Source organism: Monodelphis domestica, chromosome 4, assembly GCF_027887165.1.
Source record: "Monodelphis domestica isolate mMonDom1 chromosome 4, mMonDom1.pri, whole genome shotgun sequence".
Taxonomy (NCBI): domain Eukaryota; kingdom Metazoa; phylum Chordata; class Mammalia; order Didelphimorphia; family Didelphidae; genus Monodelphis; species Monodelphis domestica.
In genome coordinates this window covers 350,687,471-350,705,668 of record NC_077230.1, presented here as the reverse complement: position 1 = coordinate 350,705,668, position 18,198 = coordinate 350,687,471, and the positions used below count along the sequence as shown (strand labels likewise).

The window sequence follows — 18,198 nt, the reverse complement described above, 5'->3', positions numbered from 1 at the left end:
GGAGGAGATCCTCCACTCTGTATTATCTGGTATCTTTATGCTCCTATGAATGCTTCCTCTGATTTCTGTTTGGTTTTTCTTTTAAACCCTCATCTTCCATCTTGGAATTAATGCTCTGTATTGGTTCCAAGGCAGAAGAGTGGTAAGGGCTAGGCAATAGGGGTTAAGTGACTTGCCCAGGGTCACACAGCTGGGAAGTGGCAGAGGCCAGAGTGAACCTAGAACCTCCCTTCTCTAGTCTGATTTCTCTTTTAATACTGATAAGTGAGTTTAGTGGGTTAAGTCCAAGTATTCCATTGTGGAACTGGTCATTGGTGGGAAAGGGGCTGAGCCTTGGCTATAAACCTCGGGGTCCTTCTTCCCCTTCCCCCCAGTAACAGTGCAGCCATCAGAATTTAGATGGAAGCTCTCTATCCCCAGAATGTAACTCCTGCCTGCCATATACCCAAGAGAGTTCACACCAACATGCCACTGGATTGGAATCAGCACATTTCTCCCCTTCAGACCTATTGCTAGTCTCCATGAATTATCCCATTTGAGGCTGACAGCCTGCTTGACTCAGCCTATTATGGGCATTAAAATGCCTGCCTTGGAGATGAGAAAACTCAGGTTTAGATGGAGTAAGACACTGGACTATGGCCATGCAGTGATGCCCATGGAACAAACCCTGATGCAAACCCCATAGCTCTAGTGACTCCAAGGCCCTTCCCAGGCCAGCTCTTAATTTGTGCAGTTATAGAGAGGGTGGAGAAAAAGAAGAAAAAAGAAAAAGAAAAAGAAAAAGAAAAAGAAAAAGAAAAAGCATTTCCCCAAGAGGAAACCTACCTTGGCTATGCTGGTGCTGTGAGCTTTCTCAGTCAGAAGCACAGGTTGAGCTGGGCTCTGTGTTCTGAGCCAGCAGACCTGGGCTTTTATTCCCCTCTCCCAGATAACTCCTCCCTTTTCCACCCCAAGAAGAAGGTGTCACTTCCTCTCCTCCCCTTGTCCCCCCACTCAGGACCTCCCAGGGGGTAGTTGTTTACTTTGACTATTTAGCACCTCCTTTAGGTCCTTTGAACTCTGGGATACTTTCTGAGAGCATCAAAGTGCTCAGAGACACAGAAGAGGGTGTTAACTGCCTGCATCAACTAATCACATCAGCCTCCTCATTGATTACTAAGTGTAAAGTACCCAGAGTGAAGGAGGTTCTAGTTCTCACTTCAGGCAGGGAGCTCTTTGCCAAATGAACCCACAACAGGACTGATGACAGGAGCTCAGTGTCTGAGTAACCAGCCCAAGCCCAAGTTTTACTTTTTCTGATCTCTGAACTGGAGAACTCCCATCTCCTAGGAGGGAGACAAAGTATGCCCAGGAGCCCTAGTTGCTAAGTCCGTGGGCCCTGCAGTACAGCCATGGCATCAGAAACAGCAGCTGGAGGGCCAAACCAAGGAGTGACCACCCCAGGCTCAGGAATGGTCCTACACAGTGTTGCTCATGTAGATGGCAGACTTTCTGGCTTTGGCTACAGGCTTCTGGTGAAGCCCATGAAACACCCTGGGGCCAAGGCACCTCAGGCAAAAAGAGCCAGCAAAGCTGAGTGTGAATTGTTCAGTTGTTAGACCTTCCAATCAGTGCCATGACCACTCCCAGGTGGAATATGCATTGGTGGCTCCTTGCCCCTATCCCTGTTCAAGGAATGGCCATAACCATCCTATAACATGTCTATGGCCCTTTCACGGTCTTTGACACAGATGATTTCATTTGAATTTGACTGCATTCCTTTGAGGCAAGTGCTATTTACCCATTTTGTGGAAAGGGAACTGGTTAGAGACAGTACCTTGTCCAAGTTATCACTGCTAGTAAGTAAGTGTCTGAAGTAGAACTGGAATCCAGCAATCTATCACCTTCTACCTGTCTCAAAACTCCTCTGTTCCCTAGTCAAACCAGCCCTGAATCTGGCTTCCATGACCCAACACTGTGTCCAGAGTTTCTCCAGACTTCCCATTCCATTTCACTTCCTTTTGTATGGGGTACAAATTGAGGGGACCTTGAAAATTTCAAAATTTATCCTCTTTAGCCACTATTTCAGAAATCTGGGAAGCCATTTTCAAAAATTAAATGCTTTATTGAGAGAGAGAAAGGAAAAGGCCAGGCCCAAAAGTTACAAGCTCCAAAAGTTAAAAGAACAAAAAACAAAGGACAAAAAGCCCAAGTCAAAACCCCCAGCTTATGTGTAGAAACATACAACCTTCAGACTAAAGGACATCATCCTGACACATTCACCCTGGTCAGGTCCTGAAGGGGGTACCCTCCAAATCAACCTCCCCTGGCTAATGATCAAAGATCAGAATCAGGCCCCAATCTACATGCAAACATTTTGGGTGCAGGGCTGATTGGGAGTGCCTTCCAGAGCCTCCCATCCACCTGGCTTCCTGGACAGGCACTGCACCCCCCCCCAATGGAAATTACACAGATTGGGTCAGTAATAAATGAGAAGGGACAAAGAATACCAAATTTAAGTGTCCTAGTGTTAAACTGGGGAAGGGGATTATAGAAGAGGGAAGAGTATATTCACCTATCACTAAACTATAGTTTTAAACCTATTTACAGTACAAATTCAAATGATATCCCCAAATACCTTTTATACTATTTTAAATTTTAAAAGTAATATTCAATACTCCAAGTACTATATTTAATAATATTTATTAATATTTAACTTGAAGCAAAGGGAAAGTAAAAGGCTAGAGAAACTGAAAGAGCTCACCAGCCTACCACATGGAAAAGAGAAGGAGAGGGAGGAGCTACCTCCACTATATATAAACAATGTAAGGAGGCACAATAGGAAAGGGAAAAGTGAATTTGGGGAGGAGGAAAGAATGCTGAGAGATGAAGTCCAAAGGATACAAAATTTCCACTTATACAATATAGTACAGACATTAGTTGTTTCTGTCTCACTCAGGTAGTAGTAATAGTAGTAGTCTCTCGGTAAGCGAGGATGACTATTGTCTTTGTGTGTTTTTGTGCACAAAGACACTTGTGCATGAAGATTTAAGTGGAAAAGTCGATACACAGAGACAGTCCCACTCTCTCGGTGTTGGAAGCCTGGGTCCAAGTGGCATGAAAAGTCTTTAAACCTGGAGACTTCCTCAGCGGCATTGGATGGCCATGTTGTCTTTTGTGCTCCAACACGCCCTAAGCACTCCACAGTGCTTTGCTGCGTTGCCCTCTCAGCTGTTGAACCTTCTTATTGGTTTCTTCCATCTGTTCAGCTGAAGCAGTCTTCACATGCTGGGTGAGCAAAGCCCTGGTTCACCAGGGGTTGATGACCCAATGGCTACCCTCACAAGTATTAGCCAGCCTGCTGAAGCCGTTGCCCGGGGTGTGGCCGCTGCTGCATGCTAGCAGCTACTGGGAGCCACAAGTGAGAGCTGGGTGTCAGTTGAGGGTCAGAGGCTGGAGAGCTGCCCTAAGAGGGCACAACAAGCCCTCCATACCAGAGATACTACCCCTCCCTGAGCACCCCATACACTCACTCAGGTAAAAGGTAATTAAAAGGCCATTATCTTCTGATATCTGATCACTATATTGCTAGGGATGCCTTCTCAGAAAAATCAACTTTACTAGTTCTTTCTGGAATCCTGGACATATACATTTTGGAGACTTTAATATTGCCAATATGGTTGAGAATAATACACTAATTTCTGTTAGATTTAAAATAGTTTTGAGCGTTAAGTAGTTGTAGATAAGAGAGTGGGAGCCATAAACTGAGATAATTAAAATGTTTGGGAGCAAGGGATATATATATAACAATTATGACAGCTGAAATATGTTTTCTACTGTGTCTTGGTTTTATATAAATATAAGATGGTCGCCGGGGAATATATTCCCAATTTATGAATATGCCCAAGCCAACTGGGTTTTATAGAGAAATTTAATTTATAATACACTGATTAATCAATAGAAAAAGAGAGAAAGTAAGAAAGGAATAAGAATCAAGGGCCTCAAGCCAATAAGGCCTAGACCTCAGTCCTAAGAGATAAATCAGTCAGTTATTACAAGTCTCCCCAAGTTGTTCTACTAGATCTTCTTGTAGCCTAGCAAAAGGCTTTTTCTACCACAGATGTGCTATTTATTTCTCCGTGTTGCAGTCTAATAACCATGAGGTTTCATTTTGGCTTCCTGGGGATTCTTCTTATCCCATTTGGGTATATCCAGGCACATGGTAAGGAGCCAGGAAACTGGAAAACTTGGCTGGCAACGTTCCATATGAGTACCTGTGGTCCTTTTAGCATAAAACAGAGGCCTGGAGTTCTAAAGATCAAAATCAGTTGGAAACCATCTAGCCTAATTATCCTCATTTTACTGATGAGGAACTGAGAGACAGACAGTGTTTAAGTGACTTGGCTCATCTACATAGTAATTGACAGAACTGGATTCACAACTCAGTCCTTCTGTCTATATGGAGTGAAAATGAGTGTATCATTCTTAATGTATTTTTGGTTAGCAAAAGTAACAATATTCAATCAATATTTCTGAAACTCCAAGAACAGTTTGCATCTTCTACCCTGCCTGGTTTGAGTGCTATGGAACAATGGGATCCATCCTTTTTCCTCTGCTTTTTGTCAAGACCCCTCTGCTGAAAAGGCAGACAGGCTCTGAAGTGTGAGACCCCAATAATGTGATCACCCCGAGACCCCAAAGAATCTACCTGGGCCGGAACCCTTACTTTTGCTTATGGCTAAAAAAGAGCCAGCTAGGGTGACAAGTCCCTTTGTCTTTACTTCTCCCCTGACCACAATTTGGAAAGCTCTAATCTGGAAAAAGAAGCCTGAGCCGAGAAAAGCTTGAATGAGATTCAAACCAGGTGCTATGCAGTGCTATGTGCTATGGAGTGTTCCATAGCACTGAAACCAGGCAGGGTAGAAGATGCAAACTGAGTCATCTTACATTTCCCTGATATTTCTCTCTTCTGGTCCTCCTCTGATCACATCAGTGCCCTTTTCTGGATATTCAGCTGGGGAAGTCCACTGAGACTTTGTGCTGAGTCCTCTTCTCTTGTCCCTGTATATAACGAGGACAGGAGTCCTTAGAGGCCTGGAGCCTTAGAGACCAACAGCTCTTGGAGGTCTTTTGGGAATTGGAATGTACTATGCCAGAATGACCCATAAAGAAGCCCAGGTCAAAAGTGTTCTGATCTGTCCATGACTAGTCAGTATTACTCATGTCAAGAGTGTTCCCTGCAACCCTTCCCTCTGACTCTTTATGTTCCTCTTAACAGACAATAATTTGTACAAAGTCCAAGGATACATGCTTGAATTTCACAGTGCTGGGGTTGGTTTTATATTATCAAAAAAGGGTAACGGGATGATTTCCCAAAAGAAGCATAGCAATTAAGAAGAGCACAAAAGTCACTATAAGTTTGGGAAGAAGTTTGGAGAAGTAGAATGAACATTTCCCCTCAGATACAAAGAAGGGCAGTGCTGAATGTTCCACTGGAGTGGGGTATAATTCTTGATCATCTTCGTAAACCAAAGCCAGTGTCCAAGATTCTTTGGTTTCCAACTCGATATTTTCCATTGAGATGATCTGGGTATGGGCTCTTCTAGTAGAAATCCCCAAAGTGATGTCTCAGCTCCTGAGGCAATGATTTCTGTTCCAGCACTTGCACCTGCAGAGGGAAAGGTTAATGTTAGAGTAGCTTTAAAGTGGTCAAAATGGCCATTTGGGTCCAGGCAGTGGCTGCTTAGCCCAGAGCTCTTTCCACTGTTGGCCTTAACCTTCCTGCACTATCAGGGAGTCCCAGCTAATGTCTCCCCCTTTATCTGGTAGCCAGACTTTTAGCTCTGCCTCCACCCATTGCTGGTAAATCACTGAGAAGGGGATCCCTTGTTTTCTTCAGTTCTTCTGTGGGTTAGCTCAAACATAGCTTGGAGATGTGAAAGAGGCAGCCGCTGGTGTATGTTCCTTTTCTGGGAGTTGGACAGTGAAAGGGAAGAAATAGAAGTCAGAGCATCGGAAGAGAGGGGAGAGTCAAGCGACATCAAACTTTGAGCAAAATTAAGTGGAAAATGGCATGACGAAAAGCAACAAAGTATAATTATATTTTTCATTGCTTTAATTTTATAAAGCATTAAGAAAGCCTCTCATTATATTTTTCTCATGTGCCCATTGCCTTGGGACTCTCTTTAATGGTGGAGGTGACTGTCCTGCCATGTGTGAGTGAGGTTGGCCAGAGCAAAGAGAGCTTCCTGTTTTCCTGGAGTCCTTTTGGAAGCCTTGAGTCATTTGGGGACCTTCTGACTTTGAGCCTCAAGAGATGGATGAGGCCTGACCCACCTCAAGCTATTAATGAAAAGATTCTGCAAAGATATGAGAAGAGGTGAGAGTCTCATGTCCTTCTCTATCTCCAGCTTGCTGTACCAGAGACTTTGGGGACCTTCCCATTGGCTGAGATCTGAGTTACCTCACTGGATGGGAGGAGATCCTCCACTCTGTATTATCTGGCATCTTTATTCTCCTATGAATGCTTCCTCTGATTTCTGTTTGGTTTTTCTTTTAAACCCTCACCTTCCATCTTGGAATCAATGCTGTGTACTGGTTCCAAGGCAGAAGAATGGTAATGGCTAGGCAATGGGGGTTAAGTGACTTGCCCAGGGTCACACAACTGGGAAGTGTCTGAGACCAGATTTGAACCAAGGACCTCCCTTCTCTAGTCTGATTTCTCTTTTAATACCGATTGGGATAAATGGGTTTTATTGGTTAAGTGCCAGATATGCCCGTTGTGGAACTGGTCATTGGCGGCAAAGGGGCTGAGCCTTGGCTATAAACCTCGGAGTCCTTCTTCCCCTTCCCCCCAGTAACACTGCAGCCTTCAGAATTTGGATGGAAGCTCTCTGTCCCCAGAATGTAACTCCTGCCTGCCATATACCCAAGACAGTTCAGACCAACATGCCACTGGATTGCAATCAGCACATTTCTCCCCTTCAGACCTATTGCTAGTCTCCATGAATTATCCCATTTGAGGCTGACAGCCTGCTTGATTTAGGCTATTATGGGCATTAAAATGCCTGCCTTGGAGATGAGAAAACTCAGGTTTAGATGGAGTAAGACACTGGACTATGGCCATGCACTGATGCCCATGGCACAAGCCCTGATGCAAACCCCATAGCTCTAGTGACTCCAAGAATCCTCCCAGGCCAGCTCTCAATTTTCACAGATATGAAGGGAAGAAAAAGCATTTCCCCAGGAGGAAACCTGCCTTTGTGCTGGTGCTGGTGCTGGTGCTGGTGCTGGTGCTGGTGCTGGTGCTGGTGCTGGTGCTGGTGCTGGTGCTGGTGCTGGTGCTGGTGCTGGTGCTGGTGCTGCTGGGAGCTTTCCCAGTCAGAAACACAGGTTGAGCTGGGCTCTGGGTTCTGAGCCCGCAGGCCTGGGCTTTTATTCCCCTCTCCCAGATAACTCCACCCTTTTCCACCCCAAGAAGAAGGTGTCACTTCCTCTCCTCCCCTTGTCCCCCCACTCAGGACCTCCCAGGGGGTAGTTGTTTAGTTTGCCTACTTAGCACCTCCTTTAGCTACTTTGAACTCTGGGATACTTTCTGAGAGCATCAAAGTGCTCAGAGACAAAGAAGAGGGTGTTAACTGCCTGCATCAATTCATCACATCAGCCTCCTCATTGATTACTAAGTGTAAAGTACCCAGAGTGAAGGAGGTTCTAGTTTTCTCAGTGTGGATCCTGACCTGTGAGCAGACGTTTTAACTCAGTTATCATATAAGGGATCTCCCCTCTTCACATAAGGAATATCCATGTTCCCCTCTAGGGCTTGTCCTCTGAAGGAGCAGGGGTGGCCTCTGACCCTGTGATGTGTCCTCTGGACGTCCACACGGGGATGTATTAGGGTATATAACTGTTGGAAACTCATTCAGCTGTCTTATTGTCTTAGGTGTGAGGAAAGCTTATGCTTTGCTGAGGTCCACCAATCTCTCTCAATAAACCTGTGACTGGTTTGGGCTTTGCCTCTTGTTTTCTTTCAGACTGGCTGAGAAAAATACACATCACCTCTATATCACACTATTTACAGGGGGCGGGGGAGGCACTTGAAAGGCACAATGTCAGAGAGCAATTGTCAAAAATTGTTTCTGAATGTAATTGAAAAAGTGATCATAGTCCTGTATTATATTTCTTACTTTGTTGCTTTAAAGCTATTCAGAAGGGGATCATCATGAAAAATGTTGCAGGAAGTCTCTTTCCTACTTGCAAACCCCACCTCCCTCCCCCAAAAGCTAGTTGGTAGTTGAGAACACCCTGCTCTGTGGTATGTTTGCCTAACTTTGGAATTTACTTAAGCCAATAAATGGGAGCAATATAGTCCATTAGAAAAGAGTTCTAGAGCTATGTCTGGAGTGGGAATTTGGGGGGTCTCTATATCACAAGATGTACCCCTTGTTAACTTTGAAAAACACAGAACCACTAAAATGGTCAGAAAAGCCCAGTCTTTAATCAGGCAAGAGACAAGTTCTTAATATTCAGTTGCCACACTGAGTAAAGCATTTCAAAACCATGCAGAGCCAAAGCTCCGGGACTCTGGGAACAGTGTCTCTGGGAGAATGCACCACCAAACATGATTCTCCAAAAAGTGACAGAACTTGGGGGGGTCTTATATTTTGGGGAACAAAGGGCAGGGAAAATGATTGACTAGCTCTGCAGTGGATACAAGGAAAGAAGGAGCCCAGGGCTGGACTGACAGGAAGAGGCTGATGCTTTAACACTAGCTGCAAAAAGATCTTTCCAGTTTGGGCTGGATTGCCTGGATAAGGTCAATAAACTTTGAGAATAAAACAAGGATACATAAGGCTTGAATGACTACTAATGGACTCTTATATAAACTGGCATCATTAAGTACCTCCAAGTCAGAGGTAGGATCCATCAGGTCAGTCGGGGGCTTCCCCCAAAGCAATTTCCTAAAGGACAGGGGGCAAAGTTAGGGCTTCCAGAAATAGATCTGGCACCCTTTAATCATTCAAATAATCAGAGAGGCCAAGATAAGATGCAAATAGATGCAGTTTTATTGTTTATTGTGCTTGTCAGAGACCCAAAGATATACAGAGGAACTTCCAATTTATAGGAAACTAATAAAATACCCTTTGCCTGTGCAAAAGAGTACTTAATCAAAGGTTCATGTGAAAGCCTGGGAGTGGGAAAGGGTAAAGAAGAGTGAAGCTGTATGTAATTAAGCTAATGATTGAAATTTAACCTCTTCTTGGAGTTTCCATATGCTAATGCAAACTAGGTGCTATGCTTTCCATAAGCTAGGTGTAGATTGACCCTCCCAATCTGAGCATTATCCCTCCCTCTCCCAACAACAAGGTAATAGAGAGGATCTGAGGAGTCTTGGTTTATCTCCTCATTAAAATATCCAAAATCAGGATTGTCCGGAAAGGTTGCAATGATGACTAGTCAGGCCAATCAGAAGGAAGACACATTTAGGTATAAAACTGACCCTTCCTCGAGGTTTTTAGAGCAAATGGGCACATGCTATGAACCTGTCCTTGATTAACAGATTACATGCCCTATTAGTAAATGATATTACATCCAGAGATATGAATTCATATTGTTTAATTGATTAAATTTCACAAGCCACACTGGGTGCTCAATGTTTTCCTCTCCCTACCTGCCTTCTTTTGGGGGTTGTTTCCCCTTTTAGAGTTTGCTTATATACTCTTTATATTTTTTTTATTTTTTTTAAACCCTTACCTTCCATCTTACAATCAATACTGTGTATTGGTTCCAAGGCAGAAGTGTGGTAAGGGCTAAGCAATAGGAGCTAAGTGATTTTCCCAGAGTCACATAGCTAGGAAGTGTGTGAGGCCAGATTTGAACCCAGGACCCCCCATCTCTGGGTCTGGCTCTCAATCCACTGAGCCACCCAATTGCCCCCTATATACTCTTTTTAGACTATGATTATATACTTTTTTTAGAACTGTCTTCTTTTTTATTAATTGTATACCTAGCTTCAACATAGTAAGTGGTCTATAGTTGTTGACTGGATTGGATTGGATTGGAGAAAAGAAAAAGTGCTCTCCAAGTATTGAAGAAGCCCGAATATTCTGATTCTTAAAAAATTTTAGCAAGAAAGTGCTGGGAGCCATCAGGCCATGATGCCTTGACAGAGTCACGTGTGGTAGCTAAGGAGGCCACAGAGTGGCCCTTGGCAAGATGTGATTGCCCACTCAGTCCCAGAAGCATGACCTCTCTCTTTAATATACTTTACCTATGGAATTGACATGACTATCATTCTCCCTAGTCTCAGAAGGAATAATGCAAGAGCAAAATACCTAATACCCCAAAAGATCAGACCCTCAAACCCAATCCAAAAAGACGATCATGGGTTAACATTTACTGAGGTACATAATACCCAGTGAAACCACAATTACAGTCCAAGCTCAGAACTTTCCCACTCACAGAAACCTATTCTCATGAAGCCAGAACACAAATCAATCATAAAGGTCCATACAAGACATACAGGTACACTACAGGTATACTAAGCTTCAGTGTGCCTCAGTGAAAACCAATAACACGAAAACTCCCTAGTAAACCCTGAAAAATGATCAGTCTAATATTAAATCTGAATTGTGTTCCCAGCACCCCTCAGCTTCAATGGTCTGATTGTTGAATTGTCTTTAAGAACTTCTGATTGATTACTTCTGATAAGTAAATTTCCTTGATTGTTTGTAAGCTAAAAAACTCCTCACAGGGTAATGGGAAAATTAAGCCACCTGGGATGAAATCATTGGTCTTGAGTGAAACCTTTATTCTGTCAAGAATCTGCAATCACAATACAAGAATATAGAATGTTAATCAAGTGATTTGTTGAAAATTAATGTATCATTTTTCCAATTATCTCCATTTAGACATCTGTTTTAGGAACTGTATCTGTGTGCCAAGAAAATTGGTATGAAAATAAACATCAAGCCTGGGGATGACAGAGCAGCTATCATGGCCTTAAGATACAGTTGTCTTCCATTTGTTATTTTCATGACTGATCATTTGCCAGCTGTCAGGAACCCCTGGAGTCATGAGTGAGGCTGGACCTTGCCTGTGACAAGAAAGAACAAGTCATAGGCCAATGACATTGAATTTGATTCTTGGAAAAATTCTAAAACATGATTGCTATCACCACTTCCTTTCCTAGATGTTTATTGATATTTCTTCAAAGAAGAACCTGCCTTCATCAAAAATAATCTCACTACTGAACACATTTCCTTTCTTTTTTTTTTTAACCCTTACCTTCCATCTTGGAGTCAATACTGTGTATTGGCTCTAAGGCAGCAGAGTGGTAAGGGCTAGGCAATGGGGGTCAAGTGACTTGCCCAGGGTCACACAGCTAGGAAGTGGCTGAGGCCAGATTTGAACCTAGGACCTCCCATCTATAGGCCTGGTTCTCAATCCACTGAGATACCCAGCTGCTCCCACACACATTTCCTTTTTTGAAATGGTGTCTAGATTGAGAGATCAAAGTGCAATGAATGGTCAGTTTGACTACAGTTTTTTTTTTATTTATTTTTTTAACCCTTACCTTCTGTCTTGGAGCCAATACATAGTATTGGCTCCAAGGCAGAAGAGTGGTAAGGGCTAGGCAATGGGGGACAAGTGACTTGCCCAGGGTCACACAGCTGGGATGACTACAGTTTAACAAAGCATTTATTAAAGTTTCACCTGCCAATTTTTCTGCACAAGCCAAAAGATGAGGGCAAGAAAATATTTATCTGCCTGTGTGTACATGACTTGTACAATAAGAATTCCCTAGGGGATTTGAGGGAAAATACCTTTATCCTAGGGCTCCCTAATGGTGGGTGTTACAGAGTAATGTCATATTTAATGGCCTGGCATCCCCTGGCATCAGTGTGAGTATCAACATGCAATGTCACCTTGGAGGAAAGAGCTAGAGGGGTTTAAAAGGCAAACCTGGGAAGGAGAATGTCTGTTCTTACTTCTGCCCTTGAACAGACTGAATCCCTGGGCTGATGCCTGGCAAGTGGCAGCATTGGAGGGCACCAGGGTGGGGTGAAACCTGGGACCAGATATTACCTTAAATTAGTAAGGCTGAAATCTCCCTCTCTCCTTCACTCTCTCATTTTATTAATAAATGATTAGTACTGTGAATCTTAAAATTTCTCAGACTTGTGAATGTTAAAAATTCTCACTCTACCTTAGAACATTTGGTTAAGACCATTCCCCATTTTAAACAATGAAGGTACTTGATCAGGAATGTGAGAACTCTAACATTACTCCACCCACACTTAAGCATACTTTAGGGGAAGATAAAGTTGTAAACTCCTTACTGAACAATGAAAAGTACTTAACCCATACTTAAAGTAAAGGCAAAAGCCCTACAGCTAAGTCTATTTTTAGATCTAATGCAAAAAGGTGCTAAGTACCTATGAAGGTCAAATTGATCACTAAAAGGTCAGGCAACTTGCAAACTTGCAAGGTTCAAGCTTAACAAGAGAGGTGTGAAGTTTTAGTCTACCCAGAGAAGTTGAGAACTAAAGAAGGTGTGAATTAAGAATGGTCAGTCCTTTGGAAAACATCTACTGTGATTGGTAGATGTGAAAACTTAGGGGAGGTGACATAGGAGAAAATTCTCCTTAAAAGGAGGTCAGAAAGGCCTCTGAGGGGGTTCAGCTTGCCAAAGCTGAATTGGAGGGCTTGGTGGCTGAACTTAGTGGAGCTGAGGAGCTAAACTGGAGGGTCTCTCTGAACACTAGAATCTTGCTTGGGACAAATCTTGTGGTGAGTGGATTAAAGACTGACTGGTCTCTCTTAAGGCTCAGGCCTAGGCCCCTCATACATTATTTCCTCTTACTCTCTCTCTCCTTTTCCTTGATTCCTTATTTGTATTAATTAAAATCGCCATAAAAACCCAGCTGACTTGGGGATTTCATATTTGGGAATTTTTCCCATGGCAACCATCTTATTTTTAACATTAAATCAAGACACACACACAAAAAAAATGTAGTTTTGGCAATTCAAAGTCTTGAAACCATATTTTCCTGGTCACAGTTTAAGGCAACCACTCTTTTAACTGAAACATTACTGTGGCCAGACCCACTTTTATTGGTTATAAGGATATTCTGCAGGACCCATCACAAATTTGTCAGTTAAAAATTCAGGGCTAAATATATACATCTGTGTGACTTCTCAGCCTAAGGATGAAAATTAAATCCTTAGGGAGAATCTCTAGATATACAGAGTATTGATTCCAAGATGGAAGATATGAGAATATGTTTAAAACTTTAAAATAAAAAGAGCTGTCTTTTAATTGTTCAGCTTCTAAAATGGCTACTATTACCACTAACCCTAAATATTTGAAAATTCAAGTAAGTCAGCATTTCTCATCCACTGGCATTTCAGGACAAAAAGAAAGGAAGGAATGAAAGGGAAGAAACAAGCATGTATTAGTCGCCTACTGTGTCCCTGGTTCTGTGCTAAACGCAACACATATATAATTTGAATCCCACAACAGCCCTAGGGGTTAAGGGAACTGAGGCAGATATATACTAAGGGACACACCCAGGACATACCCTTAGTTGAGAGTTGAGATCCCAAATACTACTCTATTCTTTCTCCCTCTAAGGCATTGTAATCAAAATTAATGTGCTCTAACTGCCAGTCAATTGTGCTGAAACATCCAAACTAGGCTTATAACTTTCTCTTTTTTATCCTACCACTCAAGTAAATAGAACTGTAACAGACTGGAATGAATTCATACTTCAAAACATTGTCTGACATTCACCCACAAAATGACAAATTTCCCTTTAAAGTAAATTTTTATTGATATATTTTGGAGGTTTTTTTCCCCATGACCAGAATTTCTCCCTAGATTCATTCATCATCTTCTACAAAGAGACATTCTTTAAAACAGATCATATTTATTGCAGAGGAAAAAATAGAAAATAAAAAGGTCAAACAGATCAATACATTGAAAAAAATTGGCAGTGGTGACTTGAAAAATCCTTCCTCTATCAAAGAGAAGGGAGTAGATGATAGCACTGGATAAGAAGATTTGTTTCAGGAGGCAGCTGGGTTGCTCAGTGGATTGAGAGCCAGGCCTAGAGATGGGAGGTCCTAGGTTCAAATCTGGCCTCAGACACTTCCCATCCGTGTGACCCTGGGCAAGTCACTTGACCCCCATTGCCTAGCCCTTACTGCTCTTCTGCCCACCAATACTAAGTATTGATTCCAAGACAGAAGGTAAGGGTTTAAAGAAAAAAAAAAAGAAGAAGATTTGTTTCAGGCTCCTCCAGACTGGATGAAAAGGCTGATCTACAGGCATTCTTTACAAGCCACTGACAAAACTTGTCAAGGACTTGGTCTCTGGACTGGCCATGGAGGAAAGTGGAACCTCTTTTGTACCTTTTCCCAGGCAGGAAACAGTATATCGAGTGACGATCTAATTGATGGTGTCAGTAGTACCAAGCGAAGAAAACTCTAAAACAACAGCTCTCAGGATTGTGTATGAAGTCTAAAGACATCTGGTCGAATTCTGTAGCATTTCTGTTGCTGTTCATGTTGGATGATGGCATGAGCAGCCACATAAGCAAACCGACTAGGACCAATATGAAAGCCAGGATAACAAAGCACATGAATTTGTATGCGTAGTAGCCACATGTGGGGCCAGGTTTTGGCTCTGGTATCGAATGTTCCTCCACAGGGACTTTCTGTTCTTCACAAGCTTCATTATCCAAAGTCAGTGCCCACATCTCATTCATTAGACTTTCCATTGAGATGATCTGGGTATGGGCTCTTCTAGTAGAAATCCCCAAAGTGATGTCTCAGCTCCTGAGCCAATGATTTCTCTTCCACCACTTGCACCTGCAGAGGGAAAGGTTAATGTTACAGTAGCTTCAATTGGTCAAAATGGCCATTTGGGCCAGACAGTGGCTGCTTAGCCCAGAGCTCTTTCCACTGTTGGCCTTAACCTTCCTGCAGGATCAGGGAGTCCCAGCTGATGCCTCCCCCTTCATCTGGTATCCAGATGTTTGCTCTGCCTCCACCCTTTGCTGCTAAATCACTGAGAAGGGGATCCCTTGTTATCTTCAGTTCTTCTGTGGGTTAGCTCAAGCATAGCTTGGAGATGTGAAAGAGGCCGCCACTGGTGCACGTTCCTTTTTCTGGGAGTTGGACAGTGAAAGGGAAGAAATAGAAGTCAGAGCATCGGAAGAGAGGGGAGAGTCAAGCAACATCAAACTTTGAGCAAAATTACGTGGAAAATGGCATGACGAAAAGCAACAAAGTATGAGTATATTTATCATTGCTTTAATTTTATAAAGCATTAAGAAAGCTTCTCATTATATTTTCCTCATGTCTTGCTTTTCTACACCCTCTCCCGGAGCCCATTGCCTTAGGACTCTCTTTAGTGGTGGAGGTGACTGTCCTGCCATGTGTGAGTGAGGTTGGCCAGAGAAAAAGAGCTTCCTGTTTTCCTGGAGTCCTTTTGGAAGCCTTGAGTCATTTGGGGACCTTCTGGCTTTGAGCCTCAAGAGATGGATGAGGTCTGCCCCACCTCAAGCTGCTAAAAGAAAAGATTCTGCAAAGACTTGAGAAGAGGTGAGAGTCTCATGTCCTTCTCTATCTCCAGCTTGCTGTACCAGAGACTTTGGGGACCTTCCCACTGGCTGAGATCTGAGTTACCTCACTGGATGGGAGGAGATCCTCCACTCTGTATTATCCAGTATCTTTATGCTCCTATGAATGTTTCCTCTGATTTCTGTTTGATTTTTCTTTTAAACCCTCATCTTCCATCTTGGAATCAATGCTGTGTATTGGTTACAAAGCAGAAGAGTGGTAAGAGCTAGGTAATAGGGGTTAAGTGACTTGCCCAGGGTCACACAGCTGGGAAGTGGCAGAGGCCAGAGTGAACCTAGAACCTCCCTTCTCTAGTCTGATTTCTCTTTTAATACTGATAAGTGAGTTTAGTGGGTTAAGTCCAAGTATTCCCATTGTGGAACCTGTCATTGGCAGCAAAGGGGCTGAGCCTTGGCTATAAGCCTTGGGGTCCTTCTTCCCCTTCCCCCCAGTAACAATGCAGCCATCAGAATTTAGATGGAAGCTCTCTATCCCCAGAATGTAACTCCTGCCTGCCATATACCCAAGAGCGTTCACACCAACATGCCACTGGATTGCAATGAGCACATTTCTCCCCTTCAGACCTATTGCTAGTCTCCACAAATTATCCCATTTGAGGCTGACAGCCTGCTTGACTCAGCCTATTATGGGCATTAAAATGCCTGCCTTGGAGATGAGAAAACTCAGGTTTAGATGGAGTAAGACACTGGACTATGGCCATGCAGTGATGCCCATGGCACAAGCCCTGATGCAAACCCGTAGCTCTAGTGACTCCATGGCCCTTCCCAGGCGAGCTCTCAATTTGTGCAGTTATAGAGAGGGTGGAGTAAAAAAGAAAAAAGAAAAAGAAAAAGAAACAGCATTTGCCCAGAAGGAAACCTACCTTTGCTCAGTTACTGCTGGGAGCTTTCTCAGTCAGAAGCACAGGTTGAGCTGGGCTCTGGGTTCTGAGCCTGCAGGCCTGGGCTTTTATTCCTCTCTCCCAGATAACTCCTCCCTTTTCCACCCCAAGAAGAAGGTGTCACTTCCTCTCCTCCCCTTGTCCCCCCACTCAGGACCTCCCAGGGGGTAGTTGTTTACTTTGACTATTTAGCACCTCCTTTAGGTCCTTTGAACTCTGGGATACTTTCTGAGAGCATCAAAGTGCTCAGAGACAAAGAAGAGGGTGTTAACTGCCTGCATCAATTAATCAATCAGCCTCCTCATTGATTACTAAGTGTAAAGTACCCAGAGTGAAGGAGGTTCTAGTTCTCACTTCAAGGCAGGGAGCTCTTTGCCAAATGAACCCACAACAGGACTGATGACAGGAGCTCAGTGTCTGAGTAACCAGCCCATGGCCAAGTTTTACTTTTTCTGATCTCTGAACTGGAGAACTCCCATCTCCTAGGAGGGAGACAAAGTATGCCCAGGAGCCCTAGTTGCTAAGTCCGTGGGCCCTGCAGTGCAGCCATGGCATCAAGAAACAGCAGCTGGAGGGCCAAACCAAGGAGTGACCACCCCAGGCTCAGGAATGGTCCTACAGTGTTGCTCATGTAGATGGCAGACTTTCTGGCTTTGGCTACAGGCTTCTGGTGAAGCCCATGAAACACCCTGGGGCCAAGGCACCTCAGGCAAAAAGAGCCAGCAAAGCTGGCTTACCAAGTCAAGGGATGTGAGCTTGTTGAAACCCCTGATCAAAATGACACCCATTTTACGAAATGCCTTCAAGTCCTACAGAAGAAGATAGTAGACAAAGATCTCCAGGTGGACATGATTGTGGCACTGGGTGGCCTGGCAGGACGAGTGGACCAGATCATGGCTTCTGTAGAGACCCTTTTTCATGCAAGTGCCATCACTCCAGTGCCTGTTATCATCATACACGCAGATTCCCTCATTTGCCTGCTTCAGCCGGGAAAGCACCAACTGCATGTAGACACGGGATTGGAGGGGGATTGGTGTGGCCTTGTTCCTGTTGGACAACCCTGTAAGCAAGTCACCACAACAGGCCTCAAATGGAACCTCACCAAGGATGTCCTCATGTTCGGAACGCTAGTCAGCACTTCCAATACCTATGATGGCTCTGGAGTTGTGACCGTGGAAACAGATCATCCACTCCTCTGGACCATGGCCATCAAAAAGGAACCCAGAGAATGACACTCCAGGCTCCATCTCTGCCTTCTCTAATTGGATGATGACTGAAAACACAAAGAAACATGAAATCCATCTGGAAACTGCCAGTAATATCAACCATGAAAAAAAAAAAAAAGAATATTATCTTGGTTTACGTTGATTGGGGAAACTGGCTATAGCTGAACTTTTATCTGGTCAATGGCAAAGCTAGATTCCAAGCCTGATCCTGCCTGATTGTGGAAGATATTTTGACTCCGGTAAAACCTTGCAGACTCTGCTTCCCTTGGTGGGGCAGCATGGCCCCAGGATCCTGATAGTGGCCAATCTGCTGGTGAAAAGGACCCCTCAACGTCTGGGCTACACTCCAGACTTCTGGCTTTGAAATTCCAGACAGATTCGTGGTGGGATATACCTTTGACTACAATGAATATTTCAGGAATTTAAGCCATGTCTGTACCATCAGACTGCCAGAGACAAGTATGCCCT

At 43.7% G+C, this 18,198-nt stretch overlaps 1 protein-coding gene across 1 annotated transcript; it reads left to right on the top strand.

Moving 5' to 3' along the window:
- Positions 1-14,895: 14,895 nt before the first annotated feature.
- LOC130458987 (thiamin pyrophosphokinase 1-like) lies at positions 14,896-17,772 on the top strand. The gene is made up of 3 exons (XM_056826144.1): positions 14,896-15,005; positions 17,205-17,346; positions 17,491-17,772. The coding sequence occupies exons 1-3, from the start codon at positions 14,896-14,898 to the stop codon at positions 17,734-17,736; spliced, it is 498 nt and encodes a 165-aa protein (XP_056682122.1). The 3' UTR covers positions 17,737-17,772.
- The last annotated feature ends 426 nt before the right edge of the window (positions 17,773-18,198 follow it).

What these genes read in the sequence shown, in the direction of transcription:
- LOC130458987 (XM_056826144.1), top strand. Translation starts at nt 14,896, where the DNA reads ATGGCCATTTGGGCCAGACAGTGGCTGCTTAGCCCAGAGCTCTTTCCA. An exon ending in GATGCCTCCCCCTTCATCTG is followed by an intron (nt 15,006 to 17,204) that starts GTATCCAGATGT and finishes CCTGGGGCCAAG; the next exon opens with GCACCTCAGGCAAAAAGAGC. An exon ending in TAGTAGACAAAGATCTCCAG is followed by an intron (nt 17,347 to 17,490) that starts GTGGACATGATT and finishes TGCCTGCTTCAG; the next exon opens with CCGGGAAAGCACCAACTGCA.